At 38.2% G+C, this 21,933-nt stretch overlaps 1 protein-coding gene and 1 pseudogene across 1 annotated transcript in view; both read left to right on the top strand.

Moving 5' to 3' along the window:
- LOC112565543 (acetyl-CoA carboxylase-like) overlaps window positions 1-21,933 on the top strand; it is a 37,404-nt gene that overhangs the window by 10,907 nt on the left and 4,564 nt on the right. The window contains 46 exon segments of the mRNA XM_025241035.1: window positions 1,369-1,492; window positions 1,697-1,835; window positions 2,166-2,275; window positions 2,946-3,027; window positions 3,302-3,621; window positions 4,084-4,293; window positions 4,807-4,980; window positions 5,301-5,462; window positions 5,765-5,928; window positions 6,089-6,343; window positions 6,834-6,915; window positions 7,174-7,198; window positions 7,201-7,243; window positions 7,433-7,573; window positions 7,841-7,969; window positions 8,484-8,574; window positions 8,794-9,009; window positions 9,267-9,386; window positions 9,523-9,712; window positions 10,170-10,294; window positions 10,452-10,565; window positions 10,787-10,900; window positions 11,148-11,217; window positions 11,220-11,236; window positions 11,620-11,738; window positions 12,271-12,420; window positions 12,572-12,671; window positions 13,094-13,207; window positions 13,430-13,486; window positions 13,804-13,845; window positions 14,211-14,426; window positions 14,776-14,871; window positions 15,129-15,200; window positions 15,388-15,479; window positions 15,711-15,828; window positions 16,213-16,368; window positions 16,529-16,675; window positions 18,211-18,342; window positions 18,580-18,717; window positions 18,954-19,074; window positions 19,266-19,363; window positions 19,511-19,621; window positions 19,755-19,898; window positions 20,098-20,218; window positions 20,997-21,187; window positions 21,437-21,572. Coding sequence (XP_025096820.1) covers window positions 1,369-1,492; window positions 1,697-1,835; window positions 2,166-2,275; window positions 2,946-3,027; window positions 3,302-3,621; window positions 4,084-4,293; window positions 4,807-4,980; window positions 5,301-5,462; window positions 5,765-5,928; window positions 6,089-6,343; window positions 6,834-6,915; window positions 7,174-7,198; window positions 7,201-7,243; window positions 7,433-7,573; window positions 7,841-7,969; window positions 8,484-8,574; window positions 8,794-9,009; window positions 9,267-9,386; window positions 9,523-9,712; window positions 10,170-10,294; window positions 10,452-10,565; window positions 10,787-10,900; window positions 11,148-11,217; window positions 11,220-11,236; window positions 11,620-11,738; window positions 12,271-12,420; window positions 12,572-12,671; window positions 13,094-13,207; window positions 13,430-13,486; window positions 13,804-13,845; window positions 14,211-14,426; window positions 14,776-14,871; window positions 15,129-15,200; window positions 15,388-15,479; window positions 15,711-15,828; window positions 16,213-16,368; window positions 16,529-16,675; window positions 18,211-18,342; window positions 18,580-18,717; window positions 18,954-19,074; window positions 19,266-19,363; window positions 19,511-19,621; window positions 19,755-19,898; window positions 20,098-20,218; window positions 20,997-21,187; window positions 21,437-21,572 — 5,888 coding nt within the window.
- On the top strand, window positions 7,057-7,259 carry LOC112567383 (annotated as a pseudogene).

The raw sequence follows: 21,933 nt of genomic DNA, 5'->3' as shown, positions 1-21,933 counted from the left end.
AGCATTTAGCCATCGCCCATACTTTCTTTTTAAAGAGCTTTTATTTCTATAGTCTGCTTCATAAACCTTGGCTTACTTGCCTGTTTAAAAGCATTTATCCAAATCTGATGTCGCAAGTACACTGCTCTCAGTATTTGTATTTAAAGTAAAACCTGCCTCATCAGATTTGGCTATTTTTAGCACTTTGGCCTTTTTGCTTTTCTTTTCTTTTTCTTTTTTTTTTTAACCAAAGTGACTTTGTACTAGTTCTTGATAAGTCAAATAAATCTTTTGAAACGGTGAAAAAAAAAGTGTATTTCTGTAACCCTACCCACTCTATCAAGTGTTTGGGGCAACAGTGAAGATCATACAAATTTAAACACTAATTAATATTAAGTTTGTCCAAGAGTATTTATTTCAGTCTTAAAGGACATAAGTGGCTATTAAAGAAAAAGTCTGTCACTCCATCTAAAGCCATTCTGTGTTGCAGTGTTTGAAAATAAAGCAGCTGGTTTAAGTTCGTACATAGAAAACCATTTGGGTATATCCAAGATGTGTACATTTGATGTAGACCAAACAGTAGGGGATTTGGTGACAGCTAAATGAGTAGCAAACAAAAATGAAAATTAAATGCTTATCAGGTGATTAAACTAGACAGCATAGTTGAAGGTGATAGACTTGTGTTGAGTAGTAGTGGTTGCAGATAAGCTTATATTTCATCTCAGAGGACTTTTCCAAAATGCACTTTTTTCTTCTGTGTCGAGATGCTTGATAAGAGCCACACAATTTCGGGGTTGAAATGACCTACTTTCCCAGAGAGCTTTACAGAGCAGAGGCTTTGTTTTGTGTGTGTCTATATTCTATGTAACTGGAGTGGTTGTGTCTTATGCGTTAAAAATATGTAGTTAGCCATTTATTATTTAGAATTGTTTTGTTATTTATTACATGCAGTGCTTTTGCATTTTTAGTCCATTTTATTCCACTGCTGGCAGTGTTTTCTAGTTTTGCTTTACTAGATTGCACAATGCTTGCAAATGCCTGCTTGGCACCCTAAGCACTTGTGACATTCACAGTATATTTGCTGTGTTTTTCTAAGATATTGTCAGTATCCACTACCCTGTTATTTTGAAATGTTATTTTTTTCATTTCCTTTTTTGCACTGCAGCGTGAGACTTAATGTGTGTTTTCTGTTAACCCTCTTAAAGATGATTGTGTACATTTTAAAATATGAATGTGTCAATTCATTTTTTGTAAGTTGTTGATGAAAGTATGATAACAGTATGTGATAAAAAGGCACAGCATTTTTTAATAAAGAATTAGGTCAGATAGAATTTTTGTGGATTTTGATAACTTCCATATTTTAAATCAGCTGATGATTTTAAATTTCAGACATACCATGTCAGGGATTTCTTTGGATACAACCAAGGGTCGAAGAGCTTATATCAAAGATTTCTGTGTGGCCACTCCAGAGGAGTATGTCAAGTGCTTTGGTGGGGATGTGGTGATAAACAAGGTAAAGTGCTTTCATTGCATTTGGTGAAGATTCTGAAGAATGGCATTAAGCTAATTATTTTTTGTAATATACCATGAAAACAGAACTCTTACATTTATATAACCATTTTCAATAGAGCTTTTATGGGTGCTGGCTTTGTAGTCAGGAAAAACTAGAAATGCTCAAAGATTTCAAATTTGTTTACACTATTATTATTTGTCTTAGGTCCTTATTGCCAACAATGGCATTGCTGCAGTGAAATGCATGAGATCAGTGAGGCGATGGGCCTATGAAATGTTTCGGAATGAGCGAGCTATTCGTTTTGTTGTCATGGTCACACCAGAAGATTTGAAAGCTAATGCAGGTAAATTCTCAGGAAGCTGTTTTGTAGTGGTAATAAAGTACTTTTATAATGCACCTCTGTTTCTGGTAGTGAGCATAATCTGCCTTAATAAAAAAATATTCCAAGTAACAAATACAGTAATATATCTGGCAAATACAAAAGCTTGGGGGTGGGTAGTGGGTGGTATTGGAAATCTTTACAGAAGTGTGTCTGAAGGTCAGCATTAAAATCTTGGATTGCCTCTGTTTGCCAAATCTGAGATGCAGAGATTAGAATTTGGCTTCAGCGAATGTGCCGACTTGTACTCATTTACATAAGCTTGATAATGAAGAAAGCTGTTTCATTTTGCAGAGTATATTCGCATGGCTGACCAATACATTCCTGTGCCTGGGGGAACAAACAACAACAACTATGCTAATGTGGAGCTCATTCTTGACATTGCCAAGCGCACGCATGTCCAGGTCAGTCTTCATGTCATTGATAGGTATGCTTTGAAGATATTAAAGCCAACCCACATAGTCCCAGACAGGAATTGTAGGATAATTTTCACAGCACCTTCCATTGGCATGTTATTATTTGGTTTAATCTTTCAAAATATTCCCCTCCTTTACCCACACAGCCCTATTTATACTTAAATACATTTGCAAAGCAGACTTGGAAAAGAACAGTAGAAAGTGAGGGAAAGGATGTCAGAACCACATGGACCCAACTGAGAGAGGTGGGGGGGCTGCCCAAAACCTGGTCCGCGGTATTGTGAAGCACAAAGTTCCTGGTCACGTGCTGGTATATTCCATGTTACAAAAAATTCTGATTATAATTATAAGAAACTTGTATGTGTATATATATATGCACACACACTAATGGATATGCCCATGTGTACTTATTATTAATTTTTCACACACACATCCACTTATTTCCCTCTTTGTCCATGCACTCGCATATAATATTCACACCCATACATACTTGAGGCTTGAAATGCACATTTATCTCACCATTGGTGAAATTCTTATGAATGTTGCTGTTCATATAATTATGTTTTGCATTTGTCTACTTGAGATAGCAATGTCCTTTTAAGGTATAGTAAAAGGACAGACTTTTGAATCTGTATTTAAAAAATGGAAACGTGTGCAGGCAGTGTGGGCTGGCTGGGGTCATGCATCAGAAAATCCTAAACTACCTGAGTTGCTGCACAAGAACAATATTCAATTCATTGGTATAAATCTTTTTATTATACTGGTTTAACGCCTTTATCTACTTTTCTCTGACATTCAAAAATTACAGTGTGCTTTAGTGTTTAAAATCCCCTTCTTTTTTTGATTTTCTCAGCAATAGGCATTGTATTTTCAAAACTGCTCTATGTATGTATATTTTTATAAATTTTTATAAAATTACAAATTAAATCACTTGCAATTTGTACGATCCTGAAAATTGTCCATACATACCTGTTTTGTATGAATGTCTTATTTACTATATGGCATGGTTGTCAGGACCACCAGAGAATGCCATGTGGGCTCTAGGGGACAAGATAGCCTCTTCCATTGTCGCTCAAACAGCTGGGGTACCTACACTGCCATGGAGCGGATCAGGCATAAAGCTCAGTTGGTCTGAGGAGGATTGTATGAGGGGCAAACCACTGTCTGTTCCGCAAGAGTTGTACAGGCGAGGGTGCACCATGAATGTTGATGAGGGGCTGAAAGTGGCCACTGAGATTGGCTTTCCTGTCATGATAAAGGCCTCAGAAGGTGGAGGAGGCAAGGGTATCCGTAAAGTAGACAGTGCCAATGATTTCAACAATATGTACCGCCAGGTAAGGAATAAACCCAAGAAACAGGGTGACTATGTTCCATAAGCTCAAGTTTTTAGTGGCATCTGCTACCTTTTCCTACAAGGTTAAGTGTTACAAAGAAAATCAAATGGGAGACATAGAACACGGGTGCTAATTTGAAACCTTTTCGCTAAGATCTGACGTTGGAGATAGAAGAACAGTTTTACGTTTGGTCATCTGTTGATCAACCAAACAGAAAGCATTTATAGGCAAGAAAAAATTTTTGTGGGGGGAGGGGGAATCGCACCAAACCTTGGATATTATTTTTATGTTTTATCTTAAATGCTAACAAATGTAAATATGATGCAACCTTTTTACCAGGAGCTGTTTGCCAAAGAGTAAAGAACATATTTAATGACAAAGCACATTAAATTTCCTCAAAAGAGCTACACACCTGATTAACTTTGGTATCTTGAAGAATCACTTTAAATTTGTGAATACCAGGTACAGCAGGAGGTTCCAGGCTCCCCAATATTTATCATGAAGCTGGCCTCTGTTGCTCGGCACTTGGAGGTGCAGCTGCTGGCTGACAAGTATGGAAATGCCATTTCTCTTTTTGGTCGTGACTGCTCTATTCAGCGCCGCCACCAGAAGATCATCGAGGAGGCTCCTGCAGTAATTGCTAAGCCTGATGTGTTTGAGAAGATGGAGAAGGTGAGAGTGAACAGGCATTTTACAGGCATCAAATGTTCATTTCAAAATTAAATACATGCATAAACACATTCTCTCTCTCTCTCTCTCTCCACTCAATTGTGGATGTGCTTTAGAGCATTAGTTTTTTGACTTTTTGCTGTCAATATATGCTGACAGTGAAAGAGAGTTGTATTCAAGATACACGAATAAAACACAAAAGAGAAAATAGTCACAGACACGTGCAATAGTGTGGTCAAGTTATGCCTTTCATTAGCATAAAGTGTTGTTAGCATTTTATGACAGAAATCTGAAATTATTTGTTGTGCAGGATGGCATATTGTAGAGTAAAAATTAGGGTCTTAGATGCATTCTTCACAGTACTTGCTTGAAATAGTTGGTGATGTGGGAAAAAGACTGGAACTTCAGTAGCTAATGTTTGTAGATCCCATCATTGAGACTTATTAGGCACCATGTTGTATTAACTTGCCATAGAATGAGCCATGAATAGATTTTTGTTGTTGTTATCCCACACAGGCTGCAGTGAAGCTAGCCAAGATGGTGGGGTACGTGAGTGCAGGCACAGTGGAGTACCTATATAGTGCCAGTGATGACACATTCCACTTCCTGGAGCTGAATCCACGTCTGCAAGTAGAACACCCATGTACAGAAATGGTTGCAGACATCAACTTACCTGCTGCTCAGTTGCAGGTGATGGTTTATTCATGCTGCTTTTTCAACAGATAAAGTGTTTTGATTCTGAATTTTGTTTGTTTGGTTTTTTTTTTTTTTGTTGTTGTTTTTTTAACTTTTGCATGTCTGTATAGCAAGTTGTTGGTTGAAGATATATATATATTTTTACTGACTACTAGGTCTTGTCCTATTTATTCTGTTTCTTGCATCCAGGTATGTTTTGTCTTTTTTCATATGATAAACATTGAAATAAATACATGTTGCAAGATCTGGAACTCTACTTGCAGGACTAGATTATTTTTTTGATGTCAACACTTTGACTTGGTCTTTGTGGGCAGATTGCCATGGGACTGCCTTTGTATCGCATCAAAGACATTCGTATGCTTTATGGCGAGGATCCATGGGGTGATTCTGTGATTGATTTTGACCAGCCGCAGCATCAGCCTCAGCCACGTGGTCATGTCATTGCTGCCAGAATAACAAGTGAAAACCCAGATGAGGTGGGGGAAGTTTTAATCTGTATTTTCTTGGTGTGCTTGCTTTCACTTGACTTTTGTACATTCTGAAAAGTCTAATGTGGTGTAAAGTTTAAGTATATTCATCTCATACATTTACAACAACTATCATGGGTGCTCAGGGGAGATTACTGGGTGGATTATTAAGAGTCAGAGGTCTTGTAATAGCACACACAATACAATCCTATACAGACGGTAGTAGCACTGAACTCCTGTGGTCACATCATCTGGTAAGTCTCAGAAAAGTGATTTTACTGAGAGAAAAAATCACCTTTTTATCATAACAGGGCTTCAAACCTAGTTCTGGTACTGTCTCTGAGCTGAACTTCCGCAGCAGCAAGAATGTGTGGGGCTACTTTAGTGTTGCTGCCTCTGGAGGGCTGCATGAGTTTGCTGACTCGCAGTTTGGACATTGTTTTTCATGGGGGGAGGACCGAGAGGCTGCCAGAGAGTGAGTATATGTTTATCCAATTATAATTGGTTTTAAATTTGACTGAAACTTGATGGTGAATTTTGGAAATCTTTTAACATCATGTAAGTATCTTAAAGAAAAAAAAATGGTACTAAAAGTGCTATTTTTTAAAACTAAAATTTTAATTTTATGTTTGCAGGAACCTTGTTGTGGCCCTAAAGGAACTGTCTATTCGTGGTGACTTTGGGACAACAGTGGAGTATTTGATCAAACTTCTGGAAACAGAAGAATATCAAACAAACACCATTACCACAGGATGGCTTGATCGCCTCATTGCAGAAAAAGTGAAGGCAGAAAGGCCAGACACAATGCTGGCAGTCATTGTTTGTGCCCTGCACATCGCTGACCACCAGATAATCTCCAGTTTCTCAGATTTCACAGCATCACTGGAAAAGTTAGTGGTGAACGCTGTAGTTCAGACAATCATTTCATTACTGCTCTTCTGTTCATTTTTCTTCCTCTCCTTTTATTAAGCTCTGTATTTTTTCTTTAAAGAAGTTTTTTTTTTCACTTTATGTTTTTGGGTTTTGCATGTGTCTTTTTTTTTCTTCAACCTTTAGAAGGGAGAATTACCCTGGTCTGGTTCCCTTATTGATTATATTATTGAGGTTTCATCAGCAAAGAAGGGTAAATAGGATTCTATTGACAGGCAAAGCAATAAAAGTAGCAGTCATCATAGCTTTCTTAAAACCAAACTACAGAGGAATAATTGTGCATGTGCAAAGAGCAGCCTTGAGATAACATTTCTCATGGTTTTTTTTTTTTTTTTTTTGGGGGTTTTTTTTTTTTTTGCGTTGTTGTCAATAGTTGGTGTTGCCAACATGGTTAAGTAAATGAGTGTAATTATTCTTAATCCTAATGTGGCATTGCAATTGTTTTTGCAGGGGTCAGATTCTGCCATCATACTCTTTAAAGAACATTGCTGATGTACAGTTCATTTATGAAGGAGTGAAGTACGCTTTACAGGTAAAATCTCCTGTATATTGCATGTAAAGTTTCTATTGCAACCAAGTTCCTTTAATTTTATTCTGTTATCTGAAGCGTGTAAAAGGGTATAGGCAATGTTCTCACTGACAAAATTTAGTGGCTACATTTACCAGCACCGGGCCTGCTTCTCGGCCTTTTGGCTAAGATCAAAGTGTAGTATCTGTTCTTGATCTGTATTAGATAAATACAAGATAAAAGTTACCTTGCTTGAAGCTTTGTTTTTCTAATTTCTGATAGGTAGTCAAAACTGGACAGAGCAGTTACTGCTCAGCATGAACAAATCTACACTAGATGTGGAAGCCCACAGGTACAGTAAACTTGCTATCCAGCAAAACAAGTCATGTTTCAGTAATACACACTGGATACCAAAATAATCCTTGTATCTTTTGCTGCTTGCACCCCATTTCCTTTTTCAGAAAAATATTTTACTTTAGTAAAGAGAATAATGTGTAATATTCTTATGGTGGATTAACAAAAAAACTTGATTTACTTGCAGGTTAAGTGATGGAGGGCTGCTGTTGTCAGTTGATGGGTTGAGTTACACCACCTATATGAAAGAACAAGTAAACAATTACCGCATTACCATTGACAACCAGACATGTTGCATGCAAAAGGAAAATGATCCCACAATTCTCAGGCAAGCATAGCTGCTTACTTCACATGATCTTTGATAGTGTATTGTTTATTTATATAATGTCACTTAAAACATTTTCCTTTTGCTTCAGCACAGTGAGTTTAGATAAAGCAATTAGAACCATATTAAAATGGCTTTAAAATTGCACACATTTCTGAAAGGCAGTAGCTTGTATTTTATAGGCTGTCAAATCCTCATTAAAATCCTCATTATCAGCTAAGTCTTTTTCTTGAGCTTTGGGTTTTGACTTTTTTATGTTATCCTTTGCAGATCTCCATCAGCAGGAAAGCTACTTAACTTCGCTGTGGAAGATGGGGGCCATGTGTTTTCAGGCGATGTTTATGCAGAGATAGAGGTCATGAAAATGGTCATGGAACTACGTGTGACAGAGAATGGCTGGTATGTCTATTGGCAACACGCTGTAGGTTGCTGAAGTTCTCAGTAACTTTTTTTCTGAAGATGGGATTCAGAATTCTGCAGTCGGTCTCTTTGATCTGTTTGTGCCACCGTCCTTTCTGTGCCACAGACATATAGGACTGGAGAAATTTGGCAGACATTCCCTTTCCTTTTCAGGCCCACTGTTTGGAGCTCTCTCTTTCTCTCCAAACTATGTCTTCATTTAAAGCCTTCTAATTCTGCCTGACCTATATCTGGAAAGTATCTTTCATAATCTTAAAGATAATATTCCTTCACTTAGTCTTTTATTTCTTCTTGATCATCATAGCATTTCCTTCCTGTTCACTCTTTCTTTCTTTTCTTTTTTTTTTTTTTCTGCTGACCCTTAATGCTTTTGTATGGTTTACTGTCAGTTCATTCATGATCTTTGTTGTGCAGCACATTAAGCTCATGTCCATATGTGAAAATGCACTCTACAAATCCAATTATTGTGTGTGTGTGACTTGTTTACTTTCAGCATCCACTTCTCCAGGCGGCCTGGGTCAGTACTGGATCCAGGTACTGTTGTGGCCTATCTTCAGCTTGATGATCCCAGTCGGGTGCAGCAGGTATTCAAAACATCCATGTCTTACTGGTTTCTCTCTGTGGTTTTTAATTTGAGATTTTCAATTCCATAAACTGGTATGTTGGTGTTGTAGGTCACAAATATGTTTAAAAACACACACAGCTGTTTGAATTATAATGTTGACTGGTAGGTTTTCGGTCTTACCTGTGTGCGAAATATTTGTAAAATCTGTCTCATCTTGAGGAATGTTTTCACACCATAGGCCCTGGAGTGTACAGAGACACTGCCTCAACCCCAGAATCCAATGACACATGGTGACAAGCTGCACCAGGTCTTTCAGCGCACACGCTCAGAGCTGGACAACATAATGAGTGGCTACATTCTCCCTGACCCCTACTTTGAACAAAAGGCCCTGGTGACAGTAGAGAGACTCATGTCTTGTCTGAAGGATCCTTGCCTGCCTTTGTTGGAGCTTCAGGTGTGTGAGAAAAGGGACATGCATATAGTTGTCGATGGACTTGCACACATGCCTACTTCCTCGATGTCATATGCATGCACATTAAACTGTGCACTTATTTTCATGACTAGGCTTTTTTTTTTTTTTGGTTAATGCAATGTTCTAAAAGCAGTGTTTGCTCTGAGTAGAATATTGAAATATATATATAAATACAAAAATATTTTACACCCCTAAGGTTAGAAAACTAAGCTTAAATTCATGTCGTGTGGATCTTTCAGGAGCTGATATCCATGATCAGGGGCCGAGTGCCACACCTGGTGGAGCGTTCCATCCGCAAGCTCATGTCCTCCTACTCTTCCAACATCACCTCCATCCTCAGCCAGTTTCCCAGCCAGCAGGTCAGAGTTCTTTCTTCAGAGTTTCTTTATTTCTGGAAAATAAACTCCTTCTCTGATAGAAAGTCTTTTTACAGATACAGTTTTGCTAAACTGTGTAGATAGATATTGTTTTGATAGTTTTTTTCTTTTTATTCAGATTGCTAGTGTCATCGACAACTATGCAGCAACACTAAGCAAGCGAGGAGACCGGGATGTGTTCTTTATGGCCACACAAGGTGTTGTGCAGCTAGTGCAGCGCTATCGGAATGGAATCCGTGGCCACATGAAGAGTGTTGTGCAGGACTTGCTCCGGCAGTACCTCAGGGTTGAGCTTCAGTTTCAAAATGGTCAGTCATTGTACTTTGTCATTCTTAGTGATTGGCTGTGCTGGTATTTTACAGAATCTTTGTTAGCTGCTGCTCATGTGCCTGTGAATGGTTTGTGCAGGCAGGAGATTTTGTGGAGGAAGGTTTGAAAGAACTATTTTCTTCTTTTTTTCCTTTTTTTTTCTTTTTTCAAGTAATTACTATTTGTCGGCACCTTTCATGGTAAAAGATTTATGTTTGTACATTAAGGCATATTTTCTTTTTTTGATCACTAATCTTTTGCAAGCTTCAGTGTGAACATTAATTTTCTGTGCCATGTGTTGTAGGCAAGAGTGTGCAGTGTCATTGCACCAGTACCTGTAACAATTGTATGACACATCTGATAATTGAGTCACAGGGGTAACAAGTATATATCAACTGTTGATCATATTACAGCTTCCTGTAACAAGTATGTACAACAGCTGTTGATTATATACAGGTTCCTATGACAAGTGTGTTCAACAGCTTCGGGACAAGAACAAAGAAAATATTCCAGTGGTGGTGCAAACCATCTTTTCCCATCTGGCCATCCAACAGAGAAATGCCCTGGTCATCATGCTCATTGTACGTTGAAAGGGATCAAAGGCAGTTTTTGTGATTAATTATTTGTTATTTTATTTATTTATGATTTTACTTATTTTTGCAAACATGTAGAGAATGGAACAGTTGGCTTGCTGTATAAAGCAGAATGAAATTCATTGGTACCAATGTCTTTTGTCAGGATCATCTTTTTGGAAAAGAGCCTGGACTAACAGATGAGCTGGCCAGTGTTCTGAGTGAACTGACACAACTGAGCAAGACAGAAAACTCCAAAGTGGCTCTTAAAGCTAGACAGGTGAGGAGAGTGGGGATATAGAACTTAGCATTTGCATATGTGCTTGTGAGAGAGAGAGAGAGTGTAGGAAGTGCAGTGAAAGTAAGAGGGCTGTTCTCTTGGTATATGGGAAACCTGTAAATTTTAATGAGTCTGGCAGTCATTAAAAAAAATTAATAAACCATTGCGTTTCCCTTGAACGGTCTTTGCAGATTTTTTTTTTTTTTGTCTTCTTGTGACAGGTTTTAATAGCAGCTCACCAACCTCCATATGAGCAACGCTATAACCAGATGGAGTCCATCTTTCTTTCATCCATCAATATATATGGTCATGATTTCTCTCCAGAAAACTTGCAGGTAGCTATATGACATTTATTCATTAATGATGGGGAATATCATGAAATTTTGAAATCTGTTTTAGAATCTTTTGAGTGATGCAAATTTTGAAATGTGCATAATTTGCATGTGCACCCATATGCATGTATATCTTCCCCTTTAATAACATATCATGACATACACAAACGTGAATGCTATTTTGAAATGAGAGATATTTAAAGAGAAGCTCATGATCAGTAGAGTATTTGACTATTTTTGGTGATTACAGAAGCTGATAAACTCAGAAACTGCAATTTACGATGTTCTACAAGAATTTTTCTTCCACCCTAATGACCTGGTGAAAGTGCAGCACTGGAGGTAAATCACTGAGATGTTTGCCTGCAGGGGCATGGGAGTTGTCTTTTCATGAGTTTCCAGGACAAGAGCACATGCATGTTTTCCATGAATGATTGCTTCTCATATGATAACTTAATCACAACATCATTTTTTAAAGGATGTGCTTGTGGTTTGTCTAAGGGAGCCCTAGGTTAGAATGTTGCTGGTAATTGTCTTAGGAGACTTTAACACATTCTGCTGAGAGAGAGCAGAGTTTTATTTATGCAGTCTGTATGGTATCTGAAATGTTGGAAATAAGTGTACAGTTTTGTTGCGTTGCACATAGCTACATACTCAAAGATGTCTGTTTCTATACACACACTCGACACAAACCAGAGCTTGAGAAAATGTGGGATTTGTGCTAGGTGTACATTCGGCGAGCATACGTTGCTTATGAGCTACACTCGCTCCAACATTCATCCCTTCCTGATGGACACTGTGTCGTAGAGTTCCGGTTCCTGTTGCCGCGATCTCATCCCAACAGGTTAGTCCTCTCTGGTGAAAGAAATCCTATATCTTCTGCAAGATATAACAGTTCAGTTAAAGAGAATGAGGCTGTTAGATTTACCAGCATTTTTACATGTAAAAATCTTTATGAATTACTTGTGAGGGGGCTGAATGACTTAGAGACACTATGTCACAAGCTTCTGTATAACAAACTTTCTACAATTTTAGCTGACAACTATCATTCATTTTGACAGGAATTTGACAACAGACATATAAACAAAAATACCCTAGGTAGAACCGAACGATATCTGCACTCTTATTCCAGCGGCAATTTGCATATGCAACCAAATCATGGCTAGGACTCATCTTTGAGTGAAGGTTCTTACACAGCTGACACCTGTTCCTGTTTTGTTTTTTAAAGATGTAACCATCATGTAATGTCTGATGTTAATTAATTTCCCATAAGGGATTTATAAAGATGTTTTGTATTGTATGTGTTTCTAATGTTGATAGACTGATGATGATGCCCTTTGACCTGTGGATAATGGTGCAATTTCTAATGACATTAGACTGATGGTGACTCGGTTTGACCTGTGCGCAATGATGCGAGTGAACAGCATGGAGAAAGAGTCCTCAGATTCAGACAACTGGGAGGAGCTTCCAGTATGCCAGAGAATGGGAGTCATGACAGCATTTGAGACATTTGAACAGATGTCCAGGTGAGCCCCATTGTCTCTAAGCATCCATTTCTATATCCGACACATTTTCCCTTTCATTTCTTCTGTATATACCAGTGTTTGCATTTTTCAAGCAGAAAATTTGTTAAGCAACTTCTATTTATTTTTTTTTAAATTTCATTTTCTTTTCCAGAAACTTTGAGGGTGTTTTGGACAAATTTCAAAGCATGCCACAACCTGACAGTCCTCTTTTGTCTGACAGTGAAGATTTTGGCTCCATGCAGTCCATACAGGTACCAAACTTTGATTTCGTTGCTCCCATGTTTGTAGGTGAAAGAGGCAGAGGGACGTTTAGTAAATAAAGGTTTTATGCTGAGCCAGCAACACAGGGAGCTGGCCCTATAGACAGGTGCCACATGCAGAGGAGGCACAGAATAATACTCGAAGACAAGCTGTCAGATCTAAGGATAACTTCTTTCATTGGTAAAAAATTTCATTGTTAATTATTTTAAAACTTGTTCTCATGGCAGCTGCCAGTCTCCCCAGAAAAGTTGTAAAATAATATTGGCATTGAAATGCCTCTGTAATTCATACAAGAATAGCTTCAATCTTTCTTTCATAATTTATCTGGTGATGTAAAGTTTGTGTACATTATATTTTTGCTTTCTGGCTGCAATCTATGCCAAAGAAGAATTTAAAAAGTCTTTTATTTCAGAGCCTGTCAGATACAGACGACCCCATTCATATCATTAACATTGCAATGAGAATGGAGGAGTATGAGCAGGACAACGTGCTTTCTCAGCGCTTCCAGGTCTTCTGCAAACAACAGGTCAGTCATTCTGTAGCTGTTATAGTAATCAGTGGTGCAGTTGGTGAAAATAATGAAATGCAAGCAGCTTATGACCGTATTCTGCACAAGAATATGCTTAAAATTATTTTCCCTTTTTGGTTGGAAGTTGTTCTGTCAATAACCCAACACATTGTACAAACAAAAACTTTACTTGCATTAATCCAATTACTAGATTTTAAATGTTTTCCTTTTTTCTCTAAGGAGCGAGCTTTATATGACCGTGGCATCAGAAGAGTCACCTTCGTTGTGCTGTACAGGGTATATAGATGTTTCTCTTATTTCATTGTTTGTTTTGTTCCTGTCAGTCGTCAATTTATAGAAGAAAATGTTGCAGATATATTGCTGAGATTTATCCTCTAAGGTTTTTGAAAAATGACAATTATCGGGAGTTCAGTGTACAATATGTCTATGGAAGTTGTTTCGTGATTTGAACTAAACTATCCTGTGAGAATTTGTACGGCATGGTTTATGAGAAAGAGAACATGACAACAAAGCCTAAAAAGTGTGAAAAGAACATAGTATGTCAAAAGATCCATTTCATCAAATATGTTGTAATATTTTGCTCTTATTTACAGAAAGCTGTGCCAAAATACTTTACTTACAGAGCAAAGTTTGAGGTAAGATTCCTGCCTGAGTAATTGGTATTCCATGGTGAAAATGTTTTATTTTGAAGCACTTCCATTTTATGATAAGAATGCAAAATTTTATCTGGGTTTTTTCCCACTCCTAGCTAAAGATTAGCAATGAAAACCTAAGCTTTTGAAAGAAAAAAGTAAAAGAAAATCTGCCTGCAACATATTGCCAAGCATTGAGTTGTGCATCTGGTCCAGTATGTTTTTTTGTGAATTTGTGTGGTGAGCCAGGACCATGTATGATGTGGTCATTCCACAGATGAAAAATTATGCATATGTGTGAGCATTTAATAGCAAATGAAAGCTGGCATCTTTAAAACATCTATCATAACCCTGTGTGTGGTGTGCAGTTCTGTGAAGATACGATCTACAGACACCTGGAGCCTGGTTTGGCTTTTCAGTTAGAGATTAATCGTCTGCGGAACTTTGAACTTACAAACATTCCTACTGCCAACTACAAAATGCACCTTTATCTTGGCAAGGCGAAGGTTGCCAAGGGTCAAGAAGTCACTGATTTTCGTTTCTTCGTACGCGCAATAGTGCGCCACTCAGATCTTGTCACAAAGGTTTGTGATCTTATCACCTGATGGCTGATATAAATCTTGTACCATCTTGTGTAATAATTCATTCTACATTTTATGCCAGTCATTCTGCCTGATTCTATAAAAAGTTTTGTTTTATCCACTGATTGATCTTAGATTCTCTTTTTAGTAGGTTATTTCTAACATTTCTTTTCTAGTATCTTAAAAACTGCCCCTATATCCAGTTGTGCATGTTTCATATTATTTTCATCAACCTCATAATCAGAATTGAGAACTAAGTCTCCAAGATCTGCAGATACTATTTATTTAATTGCTTGTTGATTTGTCATGGAGAGTGATACGATAAACACAAATACCCATGTGGTTGTTGCAGGAAGCATCTTTTGAATACCTCCAGAATGAAGGGGAACGAACCCTTCTGGAGGCAATGGATTCCTTGGAGGTTGCCTTTTCTCATTCACAACAAGTGGTAAGACAGTCTTACCTTTAGTTCAAGGGATGAAATATGTGACAGCAGACAGAAGTAAGAAGCTAAATAAGAAGTTATGTTTACTAATGCTTTTTACAAGCTTTAATGTGAAACTTAAAAAAATGCCCAAATTTCAGTGTGCAAGCATGCCATCATGTTTGCAAACATACATTAAAATTTTTATCATGGTTTTGAGTCATGCAGTACAAACTCTAAATTTTCAGATTGCTTCCTTTTTTTTCTCTCTTTCATTTCAGTCCAAAAAAACTGACTGTAATCACATCTTCCTCAACTTTGTGCCAACACTGACGCTTACAGAACCAGGAAAGGTAATACAATGACTCATTGTAACTTGCATGGTTCTTCCTTGTTTCAAGTGATAATTTGTCTTGACATGCAGATGCTTTTTATTTTGTTTTTGTTTTTAATGTGCCAAACAGGCATGAATTCTGTTACTATGCTACAAGCTTCTGCATACTACTTGTGAATAATAACCTGTCATGAATTATGGTTTAGCTGGTAGAGACTGTGCGAACATTCATCATGAGGTACGGCAGTCGACTTTGGAAGCTTCGCGTGCTGCATGCTGAGTTGAAGTTTAGCATCAGGTAATTTTTTCGTTTTTCCATTCCTTCTAATTTTTTTAAACATGAGTTTTGGTCTATTTATAAATTTTGTGCCTTCTGGTAGTTTCTTGTTTATTCCCAGAGTAAATATGGTTATTCAATGATAATTGAACTGTATGAAATTACTACGTCCATGGCTTCAGGCTGGAGAAGACATTGAGCATGTAGATTTATAAGTGAGATTGTAAAGTGTGGGTTTTGTTTCTCTTCCAGGCTGACAACAGGAGGAATTGCTTCAAGTTTTCCCATCCGGCTGTTTGTAACCAATGAAAGTGGATACTATTTGGACATCAGTTTGTATCGGGAGGTGACAGATTCCAGAACTGGACAGGTCGGTATCGTATAGCAGTAAAATCACTGAAAACTAAGTCTTGTTCAATGCAGACAAAAAGCAATGCGATTTGATGTAGAATGGGAACCATCTCAGACATGGCTCTTTACCAACTGTCTCATTGCCTTCTTTCAGGCATAACAAAATACCTGATATGTTGACTATTTTAGCTCCTTGAAGGAATTCATAAGAAAACAATCCCTGAAGTAGCCAACAGTTTCTTCCTTATATATTCATTCATTTACACAAAGCATGATTTGTTTTGTGACACTACCCACTACAGGAATTACGCTGTGGATAAACCTGCAGCTGCAGAAAGAGCTTTGTTCATACAGCATTTGTCGTTTTTTTCTGTATTGTGGATGCTGTTTTCTTTGGTTACAGATAATGTTTGAGTCTTATGGGGCCAAACGAGGACCACTACATGGATTACTTATCTCCACACCATACCTGACCAAAGATCACCTGCAGCTTAAACGATTCCAGGCCCAGTCAAGTGGAACTACCTATGTCTATGACTACCCAGAGATGTTCAGACAGGTAAATGCGTAAATGAAGTATTTCCTTGGATGTGGATGAATTTTTACCATTTTTACCACCATTATTATTATAAGGAAAAAAAAGGTAGAGAAAACCTCTGGTTGGGTTGCTGCTGGTGCTGTGTGATCCTGCTTGTCATCCTTAATTGTTCTCTCACTAGGCCTTGATGCAGTTGTGGGAGCAGCATGACAAAACCTTCAACTGCAAGATCGAGCGCAACTTCATGGACATGCTGTCATGTGTGGAGCTAGTGCTGGACTCACATGGTCACATGTGTCCGCACAACCGCCTGCCTGGGGAGAACGAGGTAATGCAGTTATGCTCCTTGACACACTGGCCAGCAACAGGTCAGGACTAGTCTCAAAACATCGAGAAGGATGTTAATGACCATAATTTTCTGGTAGCTTGATTTTTTTTTTTCAATTCCCAATTATTTCTTCTTAGACTTGACCATAAAAATCTCTGAGACCCCCCAACCCCTTTTTTTGTCCCTATTTTCTGCCAGTTTGGGGTGAAAAGAATAAGTGAAAGGTGTGGTCACCAACAAGCCCAATAATTTCCAGTGATTTACTTCGATGTAGCATATGACAATTCAAAGCAATTGTCCCATCACAATGCATACAAAACTTGAACATTCCCTTGACCACAGATTTAAAAAAAAAACCCACAGCATAACTATACAGAACTGACTACTGTAATCACACTATTACAAAATACTTTAACAGTCCAGCTTTTCTAGCATTAAATCTCTTTTAATATTAATGTTAATAAATACACTTTTACCTAGGATGCAAATAGACCTGGATTTATCCTTCTTGCGATACAATTATGCTTTGAATATTTACTTGTGGAAAATAACATTATCATACAGTTAGTTCAGTTCAGTCAGTTATGCCCTTCGCCCCTCCTGGTGCATAGGCCATCGACGACCGCCCTCCAACGCCTCCTGTCCTGGGCTACCGTCACCAGCTGACCCCATCCAAATCCGGTGAGCTTGGTGTCGGCGGCGAGGTCCCGTCTCCAGGTGTTTCTCGGCCTTCCTCGCTTTCTCTTTCCCTGGGGGTTCCACGTCAGCGATTGTCTTGTGACGTTGGATGTTGGTTTCCTTAGGGTGTGTCCTAGCCAACCCCATCTTCTCCGCAGGATTTCCTCCTCTATGGGCTGTTGTTTCGTTCTCTGCACAGGTCGGTGTTGCTTATCCTCTCTGGCCAGTGAATTCTGAGGATTCTGCGCAGGCACTGGTTGACAAACGTTTGGATCTTCTTCGTTGTGCCCTTGGTCGTCCTCCATGTTTCTGCTCCGTATAGTAGGATGACTTGACGTTGGAGTTGAAGAGACGGATCTTTGTCGTGTAGCCTATGCTCCCGGAGCTCCAGACCTTTCCAAGCTTTATGAAAGCGCATCTTGCCTTGTTAATTCTTGTCTTTACATCCGCGTCTGTCCCTCCCTGTTTGTCCACCACACTCCCGAGGTAGGTAAAGGTGTCGACTTCTTCTAGCGGCTCCCCATCCAACCTGATTTGAGGACGGTCCCAAGCCCGGCTGAAAAAGGAGGAGGGTTGGGCGTGGGGCTAGCACCCCCACCCCGTAAAACAAACCCTTGCTACAAAAACATCGACAACAGCAAAACATTATCATACACATAAGATAAATAGTGGATGAAATCAGTGTTATTGCATTTAATGTATCATAAGATTCACCTCATTTAATCAGTTTTTTCCCGAGATTAAAGTTAGAGACGTAGAGATGTTCCTGTGGTTATGTCTTATGCCAGGTATTTTAAGATACTTGATAGCTTATATTTAAAGATACCTTATGAAGAAACGTTTGTTTTTATGATTAGATAGGGATGGTGGTGTGGAAGATGACCCTTAAAACACCAGAATTTCCAGATGGCCGGGACATTGTTGTTATCGCCAATGACATGACAAACAAGATTGGTTCATTTGGGCCTCAGGAAGATCTTTTGTTCAAAGCAAGTATTATATTGTTAAGAGCTAACACTGGCAATCCTTTGCTTGCATTTTAATTTTTCCCTTTCCATTTAAGAGTCTCATTCATTTGACAACAAAGTCATTACAGGTTTATAAAGTTTGTTGTTTCTGTTACCTGTTTGAAATCCTTTCGGGTCTCCTATTATTTACTTCTCTTTTTTTTTATAAGTTGTTCATGTATGCACTGACTAATCTTCCTCCCATGTCTGGTCATTCAGAAGGCATCAGAGCTGTCCAGAAAATATGGCCTGCCACGAATTTTCCTTGCTGCCAACAGTGGGGCTCGCATTGGTCTTGCTGAAGAAATCAAACACCTGTTTCGTGTTGCCTGGGAAGACCCAGAGAATCCAGACAAGGTGTGACAGTTGCTGTCTACTCTTCCAATTTAAATTTTCTTTTGATGTTTTTATTGTTTTTTGTTTTTAAGATTTTTCTGAGATATCATGTTTTTCTGATTATTGCATTGATTGATACATACTGTTATCTTGCAGGTATGCGTAGATGCATTTAAAAATTGTATGCTACTTGGAGGATTTTTTATGGCAGTCTTATTGTGGATTTTTTTTTTTTAAAGCTTGTGTTTTGTGTGCAGGGTTTCAAGTACCTATATTTGCGACCTGATGAATTCAAGAAAGTGAGTTCCATGAGCTCAGTCCGTGCAGAATTGATAGAGGATGAAGGAGAGTCAAGGTACAAGATCACTGACATTATAGGTAAGTGGTCCTCTTATCCTACAGACTCAGACTTGCTAGATACAGGATAGACTTTTAAAAAAAATGTTTAAGGTAGTTCTCTAGCCTGTAATCTTTCAAAGAACTGTCATCTTGATTCTGGTTATGTGATTAAATGAAGTCTAAAGCAGGTGTTTATTTTGAATAAACTGGTGTATCTGCTGTTGATGCAGGTAAAGAGGATGGCTTGGGTGTTGAAAATCTTCGTGGTTCAGGGATGATTGCAGGCGAGACATCCACTGCTTATGATGAAGTTATCACCATAAACTTGGTGAGTTACAGACTTTCAGATTTTTTTTTTCAGCAGAAAAATCTCAAAATTTTAAACTACCACAATTGATGTAAGAAGATTCTTTTTGCCATGAATGGTTGCCTCATTGGGCTGAATTCTTCAGAGGAGAAAATGTTTTGCTGGCAGGTGACTTGCAGAGCTATTGGAATTGGGGCTTATCTGGTGCGTCTGGGCCAACGAGTTATCCAAGTTGAAAACTCAGCCATTATTCTGACTGGAGCTTCTGCCCTCAACAAGGTAAACAATGAGTTTATTTCACCTCATACTTAATCCCCAGACCAGATGAAAAAAATGTTCTTTTAATCAAATTGTGAAATGTGTATGTAATATTTTTAAAAAAAGCTGTTTTTTTTTTTTACTGCTGTATTAGGTACTTGGCCGTGAAGTGTACACCAGCAATAACCAGCTGGGAGGCATACAGATCATGTACAACAATGGTGTTACTCATGCAGTTGTTCACGATGACTTTGAAGGGGTGTACAAGGTTCTACATTGGTTGTCCTACATGCCTAAGGTATATTCTAAATCTACTTGATTGTCTTTTTTGGTTTTACTTTTGTGATGTCATCAAACTAATAAAAACACACAAGTAAACTTGCCAGGGTTGCTTTAGAGCAAGTTCTTTTTTAAATCTGTAAAATAAGCACAGAGAGAGTGTGTAAGTGGGTGAAGATGTGTATTAAATATTTAAATATCACCATTCATTGTAATAGTTTCGCGGAGGCCCTCTGCCCATCCTAAGCATCACAGATCCTGTGGAACGAAGTGTGGAGTTCATGCCAACCAAAACGCCGTATGACCCCCGATGGATGTTAGCAGGACGCAAAGTACCAGGTGTGTTAAAATGGTTTTTATCTTTCTGCTGTTTTTTTTTTTTTTTTTTTTTCCCAACAGGAGTTGATATTTCAAAAGAAATATCATCTTGTTTAAAGGAAAATGGTAAGCTGGGTTTACATGATAGACCTACCTTTGAGAAAGCAGAGTGAGTGCAGAGCTTCATTTTTAAGAATCTCTGGAACTGCCGATACCCCCACTCTCAACACGAATGAACCGGAAAAGATGTCCATTAAGTAGTGCTAGTATTCTCAAGTTTTTCTTATTTTTTTCATCATGGTGCTCTGGTTCCAGATTATTTTACTGCATGATTTCCAAATCCAGACAGCCATTGTCATTGTTTTGACAGAGCCACACCCCTGAAGAGACAGAGCTTGCTCTAATCTGACAGCTGTGATTCAACATCACAACATTACAACCTGTTTAAACCCCTCAGAGTTGTTTAGAAGTGAACTATCATTTTGCCACCAGAAATTCTGAAGGAAAGTTATTTAGAATGTCACTTTCCATCACTTGTGTTTAACTCAGTTTCTCCCTTAAATAATCATGTAAACAAAAATAATTTAGGGGCCATGTTTAACCATTAATGCAAAAATGTATCACAAATTTCTTGCTCACCATACAAGAGTTGATGTCGCAACTTGTTCACAATTTGTACTATTTCTCCATTGTACTATTTCTCCATTTGCATGTCTGGTTGAGATTGTAAAATTTAAAGGCTACAGCTTTGTTCTGCTAGAAAAGTTAACCTTTTTTTTTTTTTTTGGTGTGTGTCCAGAAACCAAGCAGTTCCAGGCTGGATTTTTTGACATTGGATCATTTGATGAGATCTTGAAACCCTGGGCAGAGACTGTTGTTGTTGGCAGAGCAAGACTGGGTGGCATTCCTGTTGGTGTGGTTTCTGTAGAAACGAGAACAGTAGAACTGGTTGTTCCTGCTGACCCTGCTAATTTGGACTCGGAGACGAAGGTAGGCAGAATTCTTCCCCTTTGGTCATTTGAGGGCGGAACCAGTAAATGTGTTTATCACCTGACAAGAATTATTTTCTGAGCAGTATGCAATTACTTGATTTGTCTTTTTTTTTTTTCTGTTAGCCTTTTTTTGTTTGCTTTGTAAGTACTTTGGAAAAAAAAGACCAAATACAGGTATAAATTATTATACTGATATAACAAATTTCTTGTTATTAGCAAATTAGAAATCCCATTTTTACTGTCTCAGGTGATCCAGCAAGCTGGTCAGGTTTGGTTCCCAGACTCAGCTTACAAGACAGCCCAGGCCATCATGGATTTCAATAGAGAAGAGCTTCCACTGATAATTTTTGCAAACTGGCGTGGCTTTTCAGGTGGCATGAAAGGTACAGTCACTCTTGCTTGTCTCATAGTTTTGCTGTTCTGTGCATGCATTCATGTAAGTTGACACATGCATGAGTAAGACACAAGAACAGTTAAAGTTCTCAAATTATGTCTAACAGGTAAAAGTGATTGTCAGGACTTACTGTAGCATATAAAGAACTCGATATGATCACATAAAACAGTTATTTACAAATAGTAAGTCTGTGTGTGGAATTTTTGTTGTTGTTTTGTTTATTATGCAACATATACACAAAACATAAAGGACTACCACTTAAAACAATTATAGAAAAAACACACACAGAGAAAAAAAACACATCCCTGGCAAAATACACAAAATTTTCATCGGCCTTTCCTCCTTATCCA

The sequence above is a fragment of the Pomacea canaliculata genome, linkage group LG6 (genome assembly GCF_003073045.1).
Source record: "Pomacea canaliculata isolate SZHN2017 linkage group LG6, ASM307304v1, whole genome shotgun sequence".
Lineage (NCBI taxonomy): Eukaryota > Metazoa > Mollusca > Gastropoda > Architaenioglossa > Ampullariidae > Pomacea > Pomacea canaliculata.
This window is presented reverse-complemented; position numbering and strand designations above follow the sequence as displayed.